We start from the raw sequence: 17,595 nt of genomic DNA, 5'->3' as shown, positions 1-17,595 counted from the left end.
AGGTGTTAATGGGTATGACCGTATGTTGTGGACTCACACAGAGAGTAAAAAGTTTACTATTAAATCTTTTTACTAGGTTTTGATAATCCAACAGCCTACTTTCTTTCTGTGGAAGAGTATATGGAAGGTGGTAGTATTGTCTAAAGTTTGTTTTCTTTACGTGGACAACCGCATATGGAAAGATTTTAACAGTTGATAATCTTAGAAAGTGAGGTATGATTATCATGGAATGGTGCTACATGTGTAAAAAGAGTGGGGAATCGACAAATCATTTGCTTTTACATTGTGAGGTGGCTGGGGAATTATGGATTGGTATCCTTAGTAAAGCCTAGCTGAGTTGGGTTATGCCTAAGAGTGTGGAGGATCTACTTGCATGCTGGAATAAGCCTCACAATAGCGCTCAATTGGCAGCAGTGTGGTGGAAGATACCATTGTGTTTAATGTGGTGTTTATGGTCGGAAAGGAATTATGAGTGTTTTAACAACAAGGAGCGTGTAGTGGGAGATATTTGGAATTTTTTTGTATTCTCTATTTTCCAATGGTTTTTTGCTATTGTATTGAAGTGTGGGAATGTTCATGAGTTTTTATCTTCTTTCCAGCTCACTAGAATGTAATTAGATGTCTCACTTTGTATACTTCCTGTGTACTTGGGCATTGCCTAGTTTTTTTTTTTATTTAATAAAGATTATTACTTATAAAAAAAATATTTTGTATTTGAGTGATATTTAAGAGAAAATTATGAGAAGTTTTGAGATAAGATGAGATGTTCTCAATTCATCTAAATTTCCAAACATGGTCCAAGAGAGATTGGAAATTGTTATAGATATTATTAGGGGTGTTCAACCGGATCCGGATCCGGATATCCGGCCATAACCGGATTCGGCTTTTAAAAACCGGGCGGTTATCCGCCCGGATTCACCCGGATTCCAATCCGGGCAGATAACCGGATTTAATCCGGATATCCGGATTATAACCGGATACCCGGTTTTTTGAAAATTTTACCTTAAAACCCGGATATCCGGGTTATAACCGGGTTTAATCCGGGTTTTTTTTTTTTTTTTTTTTCAAAGACTTTAAAACTCTAAAAAAAAAATTTTAATCTGATATCCTGTTTCAATTGTCCAATTTGTTTTAAAAAATAATTTAAACACATTTTATAAGTTTAAAAAAAAAAAAGTAAATTAAAGAACAAAATAAATAAAAATGCAAAATAGATAATATTTTTGTTTAAATCTCAATGCAAAACAGAAATTTACAAAGAACAAAATAAAACATAAATTTACAAAGAAAAAAATAAATAATAATACATTATACCTAATTAAACTAATATAATGCTGCTACTATTTCAAAAAAAACAAAAAAAAATTACAATGAGGAACCAAATCAGGTCCAAATCAGCATCAATCTGGACTTTAGGCTATCTTCGTCTATCAGGTCCAAATCAGCATCAATCTGGACTTTAGGTGAACTTTTTGTGGCCTTTTTGGTAGCAAACGAGGAACCAATCTCCAAGAAGGTTTCTTAGCCTTGACCTGGGCAAAGAGGACACCAAAATTCAACTGACTAGCCAAACATCAATGTTCAAGAAACTGTATAATCAATGTTCAAGAATTTTTTAGACTTTCATTTTACAATAAAAGAACTAACTCAGAAAACCCATTAATAGAGCTTAGTTGAAACAAGGTGTGTAAAAGCAACTTCAGCCTCTTCTATATTAAAAAATATCATTAATCAAGCTTTCTATTAGTTTTGAAAGCATACCCTTTGAATGATCAAGCAATGTTCCAGCTGTTGCTGAATAAATCAACTCCCATGTTGATCAATACTGAATTAAACACGAATCCAAGATTATTACTTTCACAACAAAGAGTAAACAAAAAAAAAATAGCAATGTCATTTAACAAGAACTGGTTGATTTTAAAAGAATGAGATCAAAGGAAGCCAAGGCTTACTGTCATCTCAACAGTACTATTGCTGTTCAGGACAGTGAATTTCCAATCAGGAACGTATGTCCTATAAATTACAGCTAAGTAAACAATAAGAACACTTGCTGCCACAAGCCTGAAAATTAGAACAGAGAACAATTTTAAAATCGACTTTATTAGGAAATTTTTCTCATGAATTTAAGACAAAAAACACTTCCACAATATTACCAGTGCCAAAAGTACAACTTGAATACAGAGAACCAGCTGGACGCTGGATCCTTGCCTCGGGCATCTGTTGAAAAGATTTCCACCAGTGCCACAACCAAATATCCAATAAGCCCATTTATGGTCAAAAGCAGAATAATACTAATAATAAAAGACAATGCAATGTGAAATATTTCTCTGACGGGCTAACAGGATATCTAAATTTCAGGTCAGGCCAAAAGATTTATGGTAATATCAGAGCTTCTCCTAACTCAAAAACAGTGTCACATGAAGACTACAGGGATAAACTAGATTAAAATGTATGCTGCTTTCTGCTTTAGTCTTGGGCTATAAGGAAAGGTGAGGGAAAGGTAACTAGATTATATATATATGTGCAGGTAAGTTTCACTTTCGTGTGGGCATGCAGTGGGCTTGCTGAAGCCTGCAGGCAACCGTATGATTATGCATATATGGGTGATATATATGTAGTATCTGATCTCTGAATAAAACCTGTATATGGCGTTTGGAATATGTTTTAAGAAGTTGCAAGCTGTGGTGAGTGTTTATCCAATTATATATCCGTAATATATATGCCTATGCCTGGATCAAAACTTTGTTAAATTTGAGTTCATCATCTCGATTTGCTTATTAAATGGCTGGTTGTTTTCAGATATAAAATTATAATCATTGATTCATTATTAAATTATATAATTTGTATAAAGTTCAATCAACTTATAATAAGAGCCAACTTTTCCACTAAGCAAGTTAGGTGGCTGTCTAAGGCTCTACAGTGGAAGAAGACTCAATAAATTAAAATGAGAAGTAATAAAAAAAATTGAAAAAAAAAATGAAATATCTAAACTCTCAAAGAGACATTAATACTGCTAAGATTAAATAAATTATCTCAACTTCAATAAAATAAGCCAAAGACATTTGAGAAACCAAACAGCCCACGCCAAGGAAGAAGGGACTGCTATATTTTCAAACAGCGAAAACCCCTCCCATGTTTACATTTCCTACCTTATATTGGGCTTAATCGAAGAGACTCCAAAGACTAACAACACAGAATATATGAATAAGTGATCCACGAAAACCCCTCTCGCAAGCAGGCAGAATAATGCTAACAACACAGACAATGTTGGGGTCACCTTTATCGTGGGAGCACATCACTAATCAGGTACTTAACCCAGAAAAAAAAAAAAAAAAAAAAAAAAAAAAAAAAAAACCAACTGAGAGAGAGGCAGAGACAAATCAAACACAAACCCAGAAAAAAATCTAACTAAACCGATAGAGAGACAGAGACAGAGAGACCAAAAGCATGAAAAAGGAAATCCAACCAAACCGAGAAAAAAAATCTAATACAAACCCAAAAAAAAAAAAGCCAATACAGACCTAAGCGAAAATCCAATACAAACCCAGAAAAAAAAAACCAACCAAACCGAGAGAGAGATAGAGAAAGAGAGATTAACATACCGTATGCTTCGAGAGAGTTGAGAGACAGCGATGAGAGACGGCACGGCTAGGGTTGAGAGAAGACTGAAGTTGAGTGAGGCTTAGCAATCCGTTCAAGCCTTCGAGAGAGTTGAGAGGAAAAGAAATGAAAGAGACCGCAACGGTATCGTTTTCGGCAAAAATAAAACCATGCGGATCCGTAACCCGGTTACGGATTACCGGGTTTTACAACCGGATCCGTAACCGGATCCGTGTTTTATAAATCCGCCCGGGAGTAATCCGGGCGGATAACCGCCCGGATTCACCCGGATCCGGAAAAAATCCGGTCCGGATGCACACCCCTAGATATTATGTAGCAAAAGAAAATGTCAAAGCAATTAATTGTAATATTTTTGCTATTTGGACGTAATAATTGGATGGATAATTTGGAATCACTTCCAAAAAGTGTTGTATAACTTTTGTCCTAACCATGAAACCAAGATACAAGAATTTGAATTTTCTGTAAATCACAAAATCCCCACTTTCTATCTTTTTAACCACGTATAATACACCAATCAACATACCACTAAATGTGTATTTATTAAGGAAGGAAACTAATTTTTCCGCAATTTGGCAGCTTAAACTCCAAGTAGTATATATAAAGAGTTATTTTATTTATAAGTCGGTATGAGAATACACCATTTATCGACACATTTAAGAAAAAAAAATGAATATATTATTTATATCATTTATGTGACACGATTTGATTTGTAAGATTTTAAACTTTAATTCTTACAAATCAAATCCTGCGACATCAATAGTGTGGAATATGTATTGCTGATGACACAGTCTATTATGCTGATGTGATAGAATTTGATTTGTATAAAAAAATTAAGAGGTTTAAACTTACAAATCAAATCGTATCATATTAATAATATAGATGATGTATTATGACACCTGTTTGTGAATAGTAGGGGTGTAAAAAAAAAAAAAACTAATAAACTGATCGAGTTCGTAACTATTTCTTACAGACCAAAAATTAGGTCTAAAATGATCTGGTATTAATTTTCATATTTTGAAAACTTGTTTGAATATAATTGGATCGGTATATATATATATATATATTTAAGTTTTTGTAAATTATATATAAAATATTATTTATATAATTTTTATATTGTATTATATATATTATTTATTAAATTGGTAATTAATATAACATAAAATTAATCTTATATTCTTAATATAACATTTGAATTCTTATATTAACGTATAAACTTTAATTTTATAACTTTTTAGTCAAAAATTATAAAATGAGGGATATGGATCAATAACTTACTAAAATTTTATTGAAATATAATTTTGTTTATCCGTTAAATCTGAAAATTAGACCGAACAGAAATAAAAAAAACTGTAAGTTCCAATTTTAATAATTAAACGGTCTAGTAACGATTTTTAAATTTTTAACATCGATATATAATGGTTTTGGTTTACAAAATGTCCCAATTCTTAAATTTTTAAAATTGATAAATATTAATTCGATTTTACAAAATATTCAAAATTGCATAACTCTTTCGCAAAAAGCATTTAGTCCATGTGTTATTATTTTTAACACGATATTATTGTAATAATTTTTTAAATTAATCAATTAAATAAAAAAACGAATAAAGATATAATACCATCATATTATGAAATGAGTTTTATTTAAGTAGAAGCCAATCTTGCAGATTTACAATCTCTTTCTTATGAAATTCAAGAAAAGAATAAACACTCGGGTCCTCACCACCACCGAACCAAAATCCAGCGCTAAAGATGAGGGTCTCTACCCTCTCAAGCTCCTTGCCCATCCTCCCACCATCACCATCAGAAACTCGGAAGCCTCAAATCCTCTGCAATAATTTCACCACCACCCATGGCGTTTCTGCTGATTGGGCTAAGAAATCCCTGATTGGAGCTTTATCTGGAGCTCTCTCCTTCGGGATCCTCTTCTCGTCTCCGGGCTCAATTGCATTTCAGTCTCCAACAGTTCAATCACCTCCTCCTCCTCCTTCTTCGTCTTTGTCTACTAAACATGACTCATCGTCTGAGCTCTGCCGCGAAGACGAGCGACTAGTGAAGGCCGAGACTGGTCCGGAAGTGGTGACTAACGAGGGGATAGTGGAGGAAGCTTGGGAAATCGTCAACGACAGTTTTCTCGACACCGGTCGCCATCGCTGGTCTCCCCAAACATGGAAGGTACATACAAATTGAGATAACTATATCTGTGATCCGTGTGTTTGTATGTAATTATGAATATGTGTGCGAGTTCTTAGAGACGAACCGGTAAATTTCTTGCTGTGGCAACTGACAACAGCTTTTTAATTCCTGGGACTGTTTGAGTGCCTAAGGGCTAATACGGGGCCCGTTTGACGTATATAGCCTTTAAATGCTTCCAGCAAAAAAAAGAAGATATTCTGACCACTTCCATTCCGACGAGATCAAAGGCCCACGATATTATCAAACGAATGTTGGCGAGCTTGGGTGATCCTTATACGCGTTTCCTTTCCCCTGAAGAGGTAATCATCATACAGTTATATATTTATGCATTTATCTCAGTGTGTGTGAAGACTGAAGAGGACTTTGCATGCCTTTGCTTCTCCCCTTATCAAGCACACTACATGCAGGGAGTGGTCCTTGTATGGTAGTTAGAACAGTGGTCGACACCGTTGGTTGGTTAATCTTTGTGTTTGTATCTTTCCGCAGTGCAATACCGATCAAAAAAAAAAAAAAAAAAAAATCTTTCCGCAGTGCAAATGATATGTGGATAAGCCCTAACCAGAGAATTTGACAGAATTTCTTTTGAATTCGTTATATTACTATTATTTTCTTTCCTATTGAACTTTCAAGCAGTCGAGGTTGGGTTTCTCTTAATTGTGATTCTAATTTACCAATTGAAAGCAGAACATTAAGGTGGTTGTGGTTGTAGGTTACTGCTATCGATTTGCTTGCCTTTGCTTCACTCCTTCACTTGTGTTGCCACATTAGCGTACTTGATGCTTATGTTTGATATTTGTTTCACATTTGTTGCGTCTCCCTTAGGCATACATAATGGTCTTTACTTACGAACTTTTCAGTTTTCTTGTTTCCGTGTTATATGCTGCTTGTCATTGTTGAAAGTTCTCCAAGATGGCAAGGTATGACATGAGTGGTATTGGGCTAAACCTTAGGGAAGTTCTGGAAGATGATGGAGGTGTAAAACTGAAGGTACTAGGACTCCTGTTGGATGGCCCTGCACATTCTGCTGGTGTTAGACAGGTACCTACGGAGCTAGAATTATGCATGCAACATGCAAATGTTTGTTTCAGTTTGTGCCTTTCTTTATCCTGAACTCTTGATTCATGGTTTGAGTCTTGGAGTTCATATGTTATGAAAACTCTTTCTTTGTGCAACAATGAGTGATATGTTTTTAATTCAGATTATGTTGAGTTGGGTAATTATTTTAGTTTTAAACCACTGCATTTTATCTAAATTTTACTCTAATTACTAGCCTTGTATCCACGGTTCTCAGTTCTCTGGTCTCTAAGCTGTGGTTCTTATTTAAAAAAATAAAACCATATTTGTTGGATATGGTTCATGTCATTTTTCACCAATTTCTTGGTCTGTTTATTTGTATTTATGTTAAGTTTTTTCCCAAGTGCATAATGTTGAATTATCCACATGAAGATGGAAGTACAATGGGGGAAGACTAATATAAAGATTTTTCCCAAGATTGCAACTGAATAACAATATAAAGAAGTGAGAAACAAAGAAAAAACTTCATAGATTTTCTTTCCGAGGTGAATTCCACTAGATTTCTTTGTGTGCCAGAGACAAATGGAAAGGGTACTGATAGTGGTCAAGGCATGCATATGCCTAACTATCGAGATGGGTTCTGCCACCATTATATTTTTCTATTTGTTCAGTAGTGCCAACTTCTACCACACAACTCAGTTGTTTGGTATTGTTGGCATTAACATTCCAAAATGTATTAGTCTCACCAAGTTACTTTTTTCTTTTCTTTTCTTATTTCCCCCATTTAGATTTTTTTTTTTTCTTTTTTCTTTTCCTGTTTTGATTAATTAGAAACAGAATATGGCCCTAGCTAGAGATGAATGGTGGAAAAGGGTTTGCGTAGCCATACACAAATACTTCCCCCCGGAAGTTCCATTATCTATCTGCATCGACTCTTTGCCAGCATTTGTATATATCTGGTTGTGCATAATGGGTTCCCTTACATTTATTTTTTTTCCTTTCTTCTACCTCATTAGGGGGATGAAGTGTTAGCTGTTAATGAAGTAGATGTGAGAGGGAAATCAGCATTTGAAGTATCATCTTTGTTACAAGGCCCAAATGAAACATTTGTGACTATTAAGGTAGTGGTTTTAATTTCGTCTTGTATAGTAATACTATGGTAAGTTTATTTGTGACTTGTCTTCATAGTGATTATTCTATGAATTTCAGGTGAAGCATGGGAACTGTGGGCCTATTCAATCTATTGCAGTCCAGAGGCAACTTGTTGCTCGAACCCCTGTCTTTTATCGTTTGGAGCAAAGTGAAAATGGCAATGCTTCTGTTGGCTACATGCGATTAAAAGAGTTCAATGCATTGGCTAGAAAAGACTTGGTGACTGGTAGGTGTTAATTGAATCAAACCATATTTCTTCAGAACCTTTTTGTATAATACTTCATATTTTTGCAATACACAAACCTTCTAAGTCTCAACAACAGGAAACTTCTATGCAATCAATGTTGGTCCTTTATTCTCATGCTGCTACGTGCGTACACAAACCAACAGAAAGGAGCACAAAAGTGGATTAAAAATCTAATTTGCATTTCCTCTTTAGGCCTGGTTTGGATACCAAATACCAAATTATCTCATCTCATCTAATCACTACAATTTTCCCAAATTTTCATACAAAATATAATAAACAATTCAACTTTTTTCAAATTCCAAAACAAAGTTAATATTAAAAAATTATATTATAACAATATTTTATTTAACTTTCAACAAATCATCTCATCTCATCTCATCTGAACTGTATAACCAAACAAGGCAATTCATGCCTTTGTAGGGTACGACTGGATCCTTTCTATTTTTTAAAAGAGTAGTGCTACACATATGCACAATTTTACGCATAATGTTATACGTATAGAGTGATAGCCCCATTTTATCAGTATTTTATTTTTTAATTTGAATTTCGAATTTTGAATTTTAAAAGTTTTACCCATTTCAGTAGTTGGCACATCAGCACGTATGGTTTTGTAAGTAAAATTTTTAGCATAGATAGCGTTTTCCCTTTTAAAACTATTGAGGCTGCCATCATGGACCTATTTGGCTCTTTGGCTTGCTTGGATCCTTATTCTTTTGTGATGCTTATGGAAAAACTAACTTCAAGAGGCTTTGGTTTGCTACATACTTGAACAATATAGCTTTATTGATTGTATGAGTCTAATAAATAAAATAATTATTGTTGCAGCCATGAAGCGACTTCAGGATATGGGAGCCTCATATTTTGTTCTGGATCTTAGAGATAACCTTGGTGGATTAGTGCAGGTTTGTATTCTAGATTGATCTTCATGTTCAACTTAATAGGTAGTTTTGATGATTTAGTCAAGCCATCTGTCATTGGATTTTCCAAGTGTGAACTCTATTTGTTTTGTTCATCTTATACTTGTTATTGTGTCATCTTCTGATATTTGGATCTCTTTTAAGATAATTTTTCAAATGAATCTAGAGAATTTTTTTGGTTGAACATTCAAATGTCCATAATTAAGCTTTTCGTAGAGGAACTTAAATTTATAGAGAAGAATTTTTTGAGGGACTTAGGTTGCTACAATGAGTATTGGCAAGGAAGTGAATTAGGTTAAGGACTAAGAGAACAAAACAATGTTCTTGTTGTGGCTTATACACGTGCATAGGATTTGTGAGGAAGAATTCAGATTCCCAGGAAGAGATTTCCACAAAGAAGCAAAAGGGTCAAAAGTAGAAAGACCCTGTTTATTTGTCACCTGCAAAGTTACTGTCGTTCTTCCTCTTGCTTTTCAATGGACAACAAAATTATTAGCATGGGGTAGACAGGCCGAGAAAGTAAGAATTGTTGCAACATTTCTGGGACATAGCGTTAGCTAAAGAACCCATCAAAGAATTACACCTATCAGATCATCTTGATCCACTTCAATAACTGCTGTCTAGGAATCCACTCAAGTGTCAATATTATTCTTTGCTGTTGGTACAGTCTGTGTGTCATGGGACCTGATGAGGACATCAAAAGATTTGAGTTAGAGAGATTGTAATGTCCCTCTAAGCTTCATATTGGATGGTGAGTATGATATAAGTGCATTTAGCAGAAAGTCCTACATTGTTTCCTTGATGGAACTGGTATAATATTCTAAAGAGCTCCAATTGTAACTTTGACCAGCCCTTTTAGGGTATAGGTGCACATATGACTGGCACTTTCTTTTAGTTGTTCCAATGTCATCTTTCCAGAATAACCTAAATAGAAGAACTACTAAAGACAGTGCTGATTATTGAATGCTATATTACCATGAATAATACTCATTCTAGAATGGCGTGGACAGTGGATGGTATCCGCGACATTTTTTCCAGCTTACATGTCCTGTTCCTTGTTCTCTCTCGTATATTAGAATGTGTACTTCTCTGCATGTCTGATCAGTTTCTACAACTCTTGTTTGATTTGATGAGAGATACGAGGAAAATTATATGTTCTGTTAATTTGCTTACATCATTGCAATTAGATATTGTAATATTGTGAGTTTGATCCTATTCTTTTCTTATTTCAGGCTGGAATTGAAATTGCCAAACTGTTTCTAAAAGAAGGGGAGACGGTAGTGCAATTTATTGAAATTGCGTTTGATAAATAATTTTTGTTTGCAACTGTGTTTTTATTTGCCTATATTTTCCATGTCTCCTGTGCAGACTATAATATTTGCAGTTATTTGCATCTTTCCATCTTCCCCCGTTTCGGCTCTTAAAAGCAGTCAACTAATCTTTTTGATTCGTTGAAAAGCATATTGGCAGTTGTGGGTTGCACTTGAAAGTACCGTTTACATAGAGCATCCAAAAGTAGAAGTTTCTTGTCACTGAGCAGAAAATATGATGAAGTCATTGGAATCAATTCCACTTAATAGATTTTAACATCCATGTATATGCCTGCCTTCATCATAATTCAATATCCTCATTATTTAATAAATCAATCCCTTCTTCAAAAGAATCCGTTTGAGTAGAAACTTGGATTGATACAAGCTCTCTTGCTTTGCCCACTACCCTAGGAATTTGCTTCTCAATGTCCTAGTGTACTTGGGCAGAGTATTTTCTTTCTATCATCCATCACACCCAGATACTTGTAGAGCAATCATCTCCTAGAGTACTTGGATGGTACAATACACCAATTACAGGAATTCTAGCATTTAATCACAAATTTCAACAAATAATAGATCCAGCAACTGGTTATGCGGGCTAAACGTTTATTATTTAAGAGCTATGTTATCCAGAATTAGGATTGGCTGAGTCTGTAAGGAAGGGATCTAGGAAGATAGGCAGAGTTGGTTGATGGCTGTTGCTGGTGTTCTGTGGTGTCTTGGAGAAGACGCGTTTAACTGTAACATGGAGGACTTTTGGCCTTATGGTCCTTTTGCATATGGGAGAATTACCTCATCCTTGATCTATGTGGAGAATTTGTCCCTAATTCTTTTGAATATTTGTTGAAATAAAAAACTTTATGTTAGGGATAGATCTATTAATTAATAGTGATTTGCTGTTTTGCTTTGGACCTTTCCCTTGCAAAAATGGTAGCAGTGCATTTTGGGCATTACTTTATCATGTTGGCATTCTTTTTCCCATCAATAATGTTTCACATCAATAACGCCTTTATATATCTTTAATGCGCAATAAGTTTCTATGCTAGTACTTGTTAGTGCATATATCTGGTCTACAACCAGCATATCCATGTGGTGTTTTCTTCTGACGGCACAGGTGATTTATACCGTTGGAAAGGATGTTCAGTACCAAAATACTATTGTGGCGGATACTGCACCATTGGTTACAGCTCCAGTTATTGTATGTACTCCTACATCTGAGATCTTTATGACAAGTGCTCCATCTTTGTTCTCATTTATCACGTCTTCTCTTTTTAGTAGTCAATTATGAAAATAGATCTCTCATTTCAGACTTTCAGTAGCAGTATACTTAAATTTGAATGAACGGCTTGTCTGTGCAACCAGGGCCTGGACAAAGGACAATTTTGACGGTGACCTGCCATATGCAGGAACTAAAATATAATTAAGTTTATCACTCATTAGCATTATAGTCAATTTTGAATCAACATGTCTGTCCAATATGGATCTGGACACTGATGACAATGAACTAGCATATACAGTGACAAATAAATTTGAATGGCATCATAAGAATGAACGCATGCATGATGTCTGTTCCAAATATGGAAATGAGGCCACAATATAAGTTTTTTCTTTTGTAGCTTCTCCTCTGTTGATTGTATTTTGTGATAATTGGGATGCAATGCAAATGACTGCCATTTGGCCTTATCAAACAATTTATGAACTGTTTATTTTGAGGGGCGTGAATAATTTGAGCTGGGAAAGAGCTGTTTAAACTTTGTGTTGGATACATGGATTGTCATAAATCTATGCTTGTCAATTGGTAATAAGCTCGATCTTTCTTAGTTTGTTCGATTTGGTAAGCAAGGTTCTAGGCTTCTAGGTCAAACTTTAGATTGCCTATCGATCTGTTTTAAGCTGAAAACTGATTGATTGGGATAATGAAAATACATAATTGATTGGAGTTGCTCAATAAAAACTTATAATGAGGGATGATGTTACGGTTTCATTTACTCTAAAACCAGACATTGCATCATAAACAGAATTGCTTAACATACTTTTTCCTAATTCCTTGACGTGGTAATGCTTTGAATGGGCTTAGCTCTTTGGAAAAATGAGCTCTTGGTGGACTTTTCTGCACTCTACACTGCCAAAATTAGTTGCCAACCTCTTCCAGACTCTTTTTTTTTTTCTTTCGTAAGTGATTGTAAAATATTGACCCATAGCATTCCTGGAATGATATCATCGAATCAATCTTATAAGCTTTTCTGTACTATCATGTTAGGAACTGTGACCACTGACCATGTAATGTCAACCATGGTGACCTTTAGTACCAAGTTTTTAACTTTATTTTAATGCAGGTTTTGGTGAACAACAAAACTGCCAGTGCCAGTGAAATTGTGAGTGGCTCTCCTAGAGCATTTGAAATTGCTTTTTGTAGTTTACATTTGTACTATTGTAAATGGTACTCTTATCACAGGTTGCTTCTTCGCTGCATGATAATTGTAGGGCTGTTCTTGTGGGGGAAAGGACTTTTGGCAAGGTTCAGATATTCACTCATAACTGCTGATTTAATAATCTCTAGTGGTTCGGATTTGTCTTTATATGCCATGTGAATTGTAAACAAACATCTATTTAGTTGGGGAAAAAGATACTAGAAAATCGTGAAAGATAATCCCATTAAAGTCTATAGAAGCTGTTCAAAGGAAAAGTGTATTGTACTCAGCTTTAAACTTTCATATGGAGGATTTTTTGTTCTTTTGCACTTTGGACAGTTACAAAAGATGCTTTTATTTATTATTGGTAGGGATAAAAATAAACCTACCTCTGTTAGTTTCTGCTCTCTCCAGCTATAGCATGGGTTTTGTTTTTCAAGATTTGTATTTAATAATTGATATCCGACTAACCAAAAACTAGGTATGCGATTATCCTGGATTGTTTTTATTACATGCTTTAAAGTAAGAATTAATGGCAACTCCCTCCTTTTAATTCTGATTCTAGGTTGTATATGTTGAGCAGGGTTTGATTCAATCTGTATTTGAACTTCATGATGGATCTGGTGTGGTTGTTACTGTTGGAAAGTATGTCACACCAAATCACAGGGATATAAATGGCAATGGAATAGAGCCTGATTATCGAAATTTCCCAGGTAGAGTTCTTTGTCTATTTCTGCAATTAAGTGATAGTAAGGCCCCATTTAATCTAAACAATAAAGCACCACATACAGCTTGGAGTGATGTCAGGCAGCATCTATCTCAGTGCAAGCTTCAGCAAGGATGAAACAGAGGTTATGGCCTTTTTTATCTTTAATTTCTTATGCATTTTTTCTTCATTTGTTCGATCGCTAGTGTAGGACATGATCATGTGAACACTTCCTTGTTTTTATTGAAAATTTATCTGTGGAAGTAGCCAATCAAACAAGGAAGAGTGATTTGATTGGCTTGCTTTTGTGCCTTGTGATCTTGGACATAGTGCACAATCAACTGGTAGGGGTGGCAACTCGTATTCGCGGGTTGTGTTTGTATCGTTTCAAGTCATGATTAAATTATGTGGGTTAATCCAAACCTGACCCGTTTAATTAAACGGCCACTGTTTAATTAAACGGGTCAGACCCAACCCTTAACATGACCCATATAAATAACAGGTGACACGACATGACCCGCTTAATCTGTTTAGTAATTAACCTGTATTCAGCCCATTTCAACTTGTTTAACCTGCTTTAGCATGTTAACCCATTTAATATAAAACGGGTTGAGCTGACTCATTTATTTTTTAACCCAATTAATATAATTTCATATATAATACAATGATAACTATAGAAATCATTCATAGTTACAACTGGATTCATGATAAAACATTTTATTATCAATATCCAAACCAATAATATAGAAGAAAATTAATATTTTCATAAATTAAAATCACATATTAATGAAAAAAGTTTAATAGGTATTATGTAGTCAAGTACTAATATTAACATTAAATATTCTCAACAAAAAAGAAGACATATAAGACTGAACATTTAAAAATTTGAAAAGATAATTTATTTGTAGTATACGGATTGATTGCGAATTGATCCGTTTATTAATCGTGTCTAATTAGGTCAATTCATTTTAATCCCAACCCATTTATATCAAACCCAAACCCACTTATTTTGTGTCGGGTTCATGGGTTGTGTCATGTATTGCCACCCTTAACTGGTATACAACTTGAAAGTAGCCAAAACAGCTTTATTCCTAAACAAGGACACAACTGGAAGTAGTTAAAACAATCTGCATAAACCAACTGATATACAACCTGGAAGTAGCAAAGCAAGCCGATAATATGAATTTACGTTTGCTTTTGTGCTGTATGAGCTTAGATATGGTGCTCTAAGGCATTTACTTCTGTACGCCTAGGTATATACAGCAGTTTTGAACTTTTGAGGGACAACAGCTATTTTGGATTTGAAGTGTTGACGGTATTAACTCCGGCTTTATTCTTACAGGTACACAATTCTGATTTGATCAGCTCAGAAGAAATTACCCCGGTGATCACCATGAAAGAAATTTGCGTTGAAGCTGGGTGTGGGGGTTTTCAATCCAATTCATTGCCACAAGAAGATTTCATGGCCATTATTGTTTATACTTGAATTTTCTGGAAGACTGTAAGTAGCAACTAGCACGCCAGGCTCATCAAATAAAACCCCAATTGTTGCAAGAAACTTATTCATGTTCTCTTCATTATTATTGAAAAGAAAAATATTTAGTTCTTACTTTAATAGTTCAACAATGGTAATAGCTTGTACTGTACTGAGACAAAGTAGAACTGATCAGTATTATACTAATGCAGCATTGAAACAGAAACTCAGAATATAGAGAGTTTTTATTTTAAATTCGTTGTACTGATAGACAAAATTAGAGGCGGATTAATGTTGTTGTGCTTACTCTTGTCCCTGGAACTAATACTCCTGGTATATTGTTACTAATTATTCTCATGTCCCAGAAAGCTTTGTGAATGTATTGGGAATACATTTTGGGGTACCAATCAGATTGCATCATCCCCTATCCTCCTCAGTTGCAAACTGTATGGAATTGTCGTGAACTCAAACCCAGACCCTTGGTGGTTGGGTATGCTTTTAGGTTCACATATCTGATAAGCTCGATTTTGCAGACTTTGTTTTGAACACACACTCACCCTTGGCTAGATCCTCTTCATTGTTAGCCTCAACGGTGAGGACCCAGGAAAAACAAAAGGTCACCGAAAGAAATTGTCAGCTCTCTTATTTATTTAAGCAGCCCATATGCATTTGTTAAAGGACAAAATAATATAACCTCTGGTTTTGGACTTACTCAATTGGTAAAGGCCTTAGACTTGGGGTATGTTCTCTCATGTCTAACCATTTTTTCCTTGAATAATTATCTGAGGTACACTTGTAAAAAATTTCTTACTGAGTGCCTGTGCTTCTCCAAAATTAGTCAGGATGTAAACACACCAATCAAAACTTACATAGCCTTGCACAAATAATTTTCATTTTCAAGGTTTCAACCTATGTAATGTGAGAGCATTGTAAGTGTCTGAAGTTTAATGAATAAAACATATTGCATTTGCACGATATCCGAATTCTCATAGCCATAAAAAAAAATACATTCATATTTTCTACTACCTTTTCTCATTTTTACAGGTAATTACGAATCACCCACGACACTCAGGTAATCTTCATAACTACCATCTCTCTAATTTCATTTCTCAAGGCAAAGCTGCTAAAGGCAACATAAAATAATCTAGAATAATGATATATACAAGTTAAAAATGTACAAACTCTACATAGGTCTTTTATAAAAAAGTGAAATATTGAAACTTGTCCCTGGCATTTCTTAGTAATCTAATCCATTTTTGCAGCACAAGCTAGCCCACCAGTTATCCCGACACCAACACTCCCAACAACCCCAACCACTCCTACTCCTCCTAATTCACTGATCATGATTCCCTTCACCACTACTACTGCTGCTGCTCTTCTGGGACTACTTCTTGCACCATATTATCCTTAACTCATGAAACATGCCAACTTAATTAATTCTTCAGTTCTTCTTATCTCCAAAGTGAGATCGATGGCAATTCACTCAATTCATTTGCCAATTGCCAGCGAGTCAACGACTCTAAACTCGATCCAAGGAGCTAGCTAGGCAAGTACTACTCGAAATTCACGTTGATATAAAAGGGAGGAGAAAATCAACAAAAGGGTGGAGAAATGTTTTAGCCACAAAGAAATTCAACAAAAGTAAATCTTCGAACTGATATGGCTTGATGCGATACGGTAGATTGTAACGCTATTTTTATTATAAAGTAGATTTAACGTATCATATAAAATTACGTCAATTTGTTGATTTATTTTTATAGGATTTCTTTGTGGCAATAACACTTCTCTTACAAAGAGAATTTATGAAAATAAAGTTTATATACAGATACGGTTTATTAGATATTCTTAATGATAAAACGAATTTCACAATCAAATGTATTATAATAAATCGTAAAGAGATTTCACAAAAGTATACTCGCAAACTAACGTGGTTTAGTGTGGTACATTAGATTGTAAAAATACATTTATTATAAAATAGATATATCATATCATATGAAATTATGTTAGTTTGAGAGTATATTAGATATTTTTGTTTTGTCTGTATATTCAAAATATTATGTATGATTGTAAAAGATTTACAATCTTTTTATTTTCAAAAACAGCTATGCCCTACAAAGTTACACATAACTGTATAAAAATCACCTTGTGGAAAAGAAAAAGTCTAGATTCAGTCAATTTCATGGACGAATCGCGCATAGGACTGTTCATCCGGATTTTGGACCGAATATCCGGGTGTACCCGACCCGAAACCCGGATTTTAAATCCGGACTGGGTTTCAGCCCGGATATACCCGGTTATGACCCGGTCTGAAATCCGGGTGCATTCGGGTTTTTTAAAACCCGGAACTGGATTTCCGGGTATTACCCGGATTTCTTCTTCTTCTTCTTTTATTTTTTTTTTTTAACTTACAAAGTTAGTCGCTGGTGTCACACTAGACCATCGGAGCACAGATTGTGGATATTACAATGATCCTGTTCTTCTTTTATTTTTTATTTTTATTTTTAAAACTTACAGCCGCATGATCCTGTTCTTCTTCTATTTTTTTTTTAAC

The 17,595-nt window shown here is 34.7% G+C and overlaps 1 protein-coding gene across 6 annotated transcripts; it reads left to right on the top strand.

The window, feature by feature from the left end:
• The first annotated feature begins 5,281 nt into the window (after window positions 1-5,281).
• On the top strand, window positions 5,282-15,299 carry LOC122279081 (carboxyl-terminal-processing peptidase 1, chloroplastic). 6 transcript variants are annotated; one of them, XM_043089408.1, is made up of 13 exons: window positions 5,284-5,792; window positions 5,993-6,112; window positions 6,714-6,851; window positions 7,844-7,948; window positions 8,037-8,205; window positions 9,052-9,128; window positions 10,376-10,420; window positions 11,568-11,651; window positions 12,790-12,828; window positions 12,909-12,971; window positions 13,448-13,577; window positions 13,656-13,715; window positions 14,913-15,299. In XM_043089408.1, the coding sequence occupies exons 1-12, from the start codon at window positions 5,370-5,372 to the stop codon at window positions 13,706-13,708; spliced, it is 1,446 nt and encodes a 481-aa protein (XP_042945342.1). In that variant the 5' UTR covers window positions 5,284-5,369; the 3' UTR covers window positions 13,709-13,715; window positions 14,913-15,299. The 6 variants fall into 6 exon arrangements, 5 of the variants coding, with proteins under 5 accessions (XP_042945343.1, XP_042945342.1, XP_042945346.1 ...); XM_043089412.1 differs by having other exon boundaries at window positions 5,649-5,792; window positions 5,945-6,112; XM_043089411.1 differs by having other exon boundaries at window positions 5,650-5,792; window positions 5,911-6,112.
• Window positions 15,300-17,595: the final 2,296 nt, after the last annotated feature.

The sequence above is a fragment of the Carya illinoinensis genome, chromosome 10, assembly GCF_018687715.1.
Source record: "Carya illinoinensis cultivar Pawnee chromosome 10, C.illinoinensisPawnee_v1, whole genome shotgun sequence".
Lineage (NCBI taxonomy): Eukaryota > Viridiplantae > Streptophyta > Magnoliopsida > Fagales > Juglandaceae > Carya > Carya illinoinensis.
Note: the sequence above shows the minus strand (reverse complement) of the source record. Positions and strands in the feature narration are given on the sequence as shown.

Bases quoted from the DNA above. Each gene is read 5' to 3' on its own strand.
- LOC122279081 (XM_043089408.1), top strand. From the start codon at position 5,370: ATGAGGGTCTCTACCCTCTCAAGCTCCTTGCCCATCCTCCCACCATCA. The intron at 7,949-8,036 runs GTAGTGGTTTTA...TATGAATTTCAG, and splicing joins AAACATTTGTGACTATTAAG to GTGAAGCATGGGAACTGTGG. The intron at 13,578-13,655 runs GTAGAGTTCTTT...CACCACATACAG, and splicing joins TGATTATCGAAATTTCCCAG to CTTGGAGTGATGTCAGGCAG.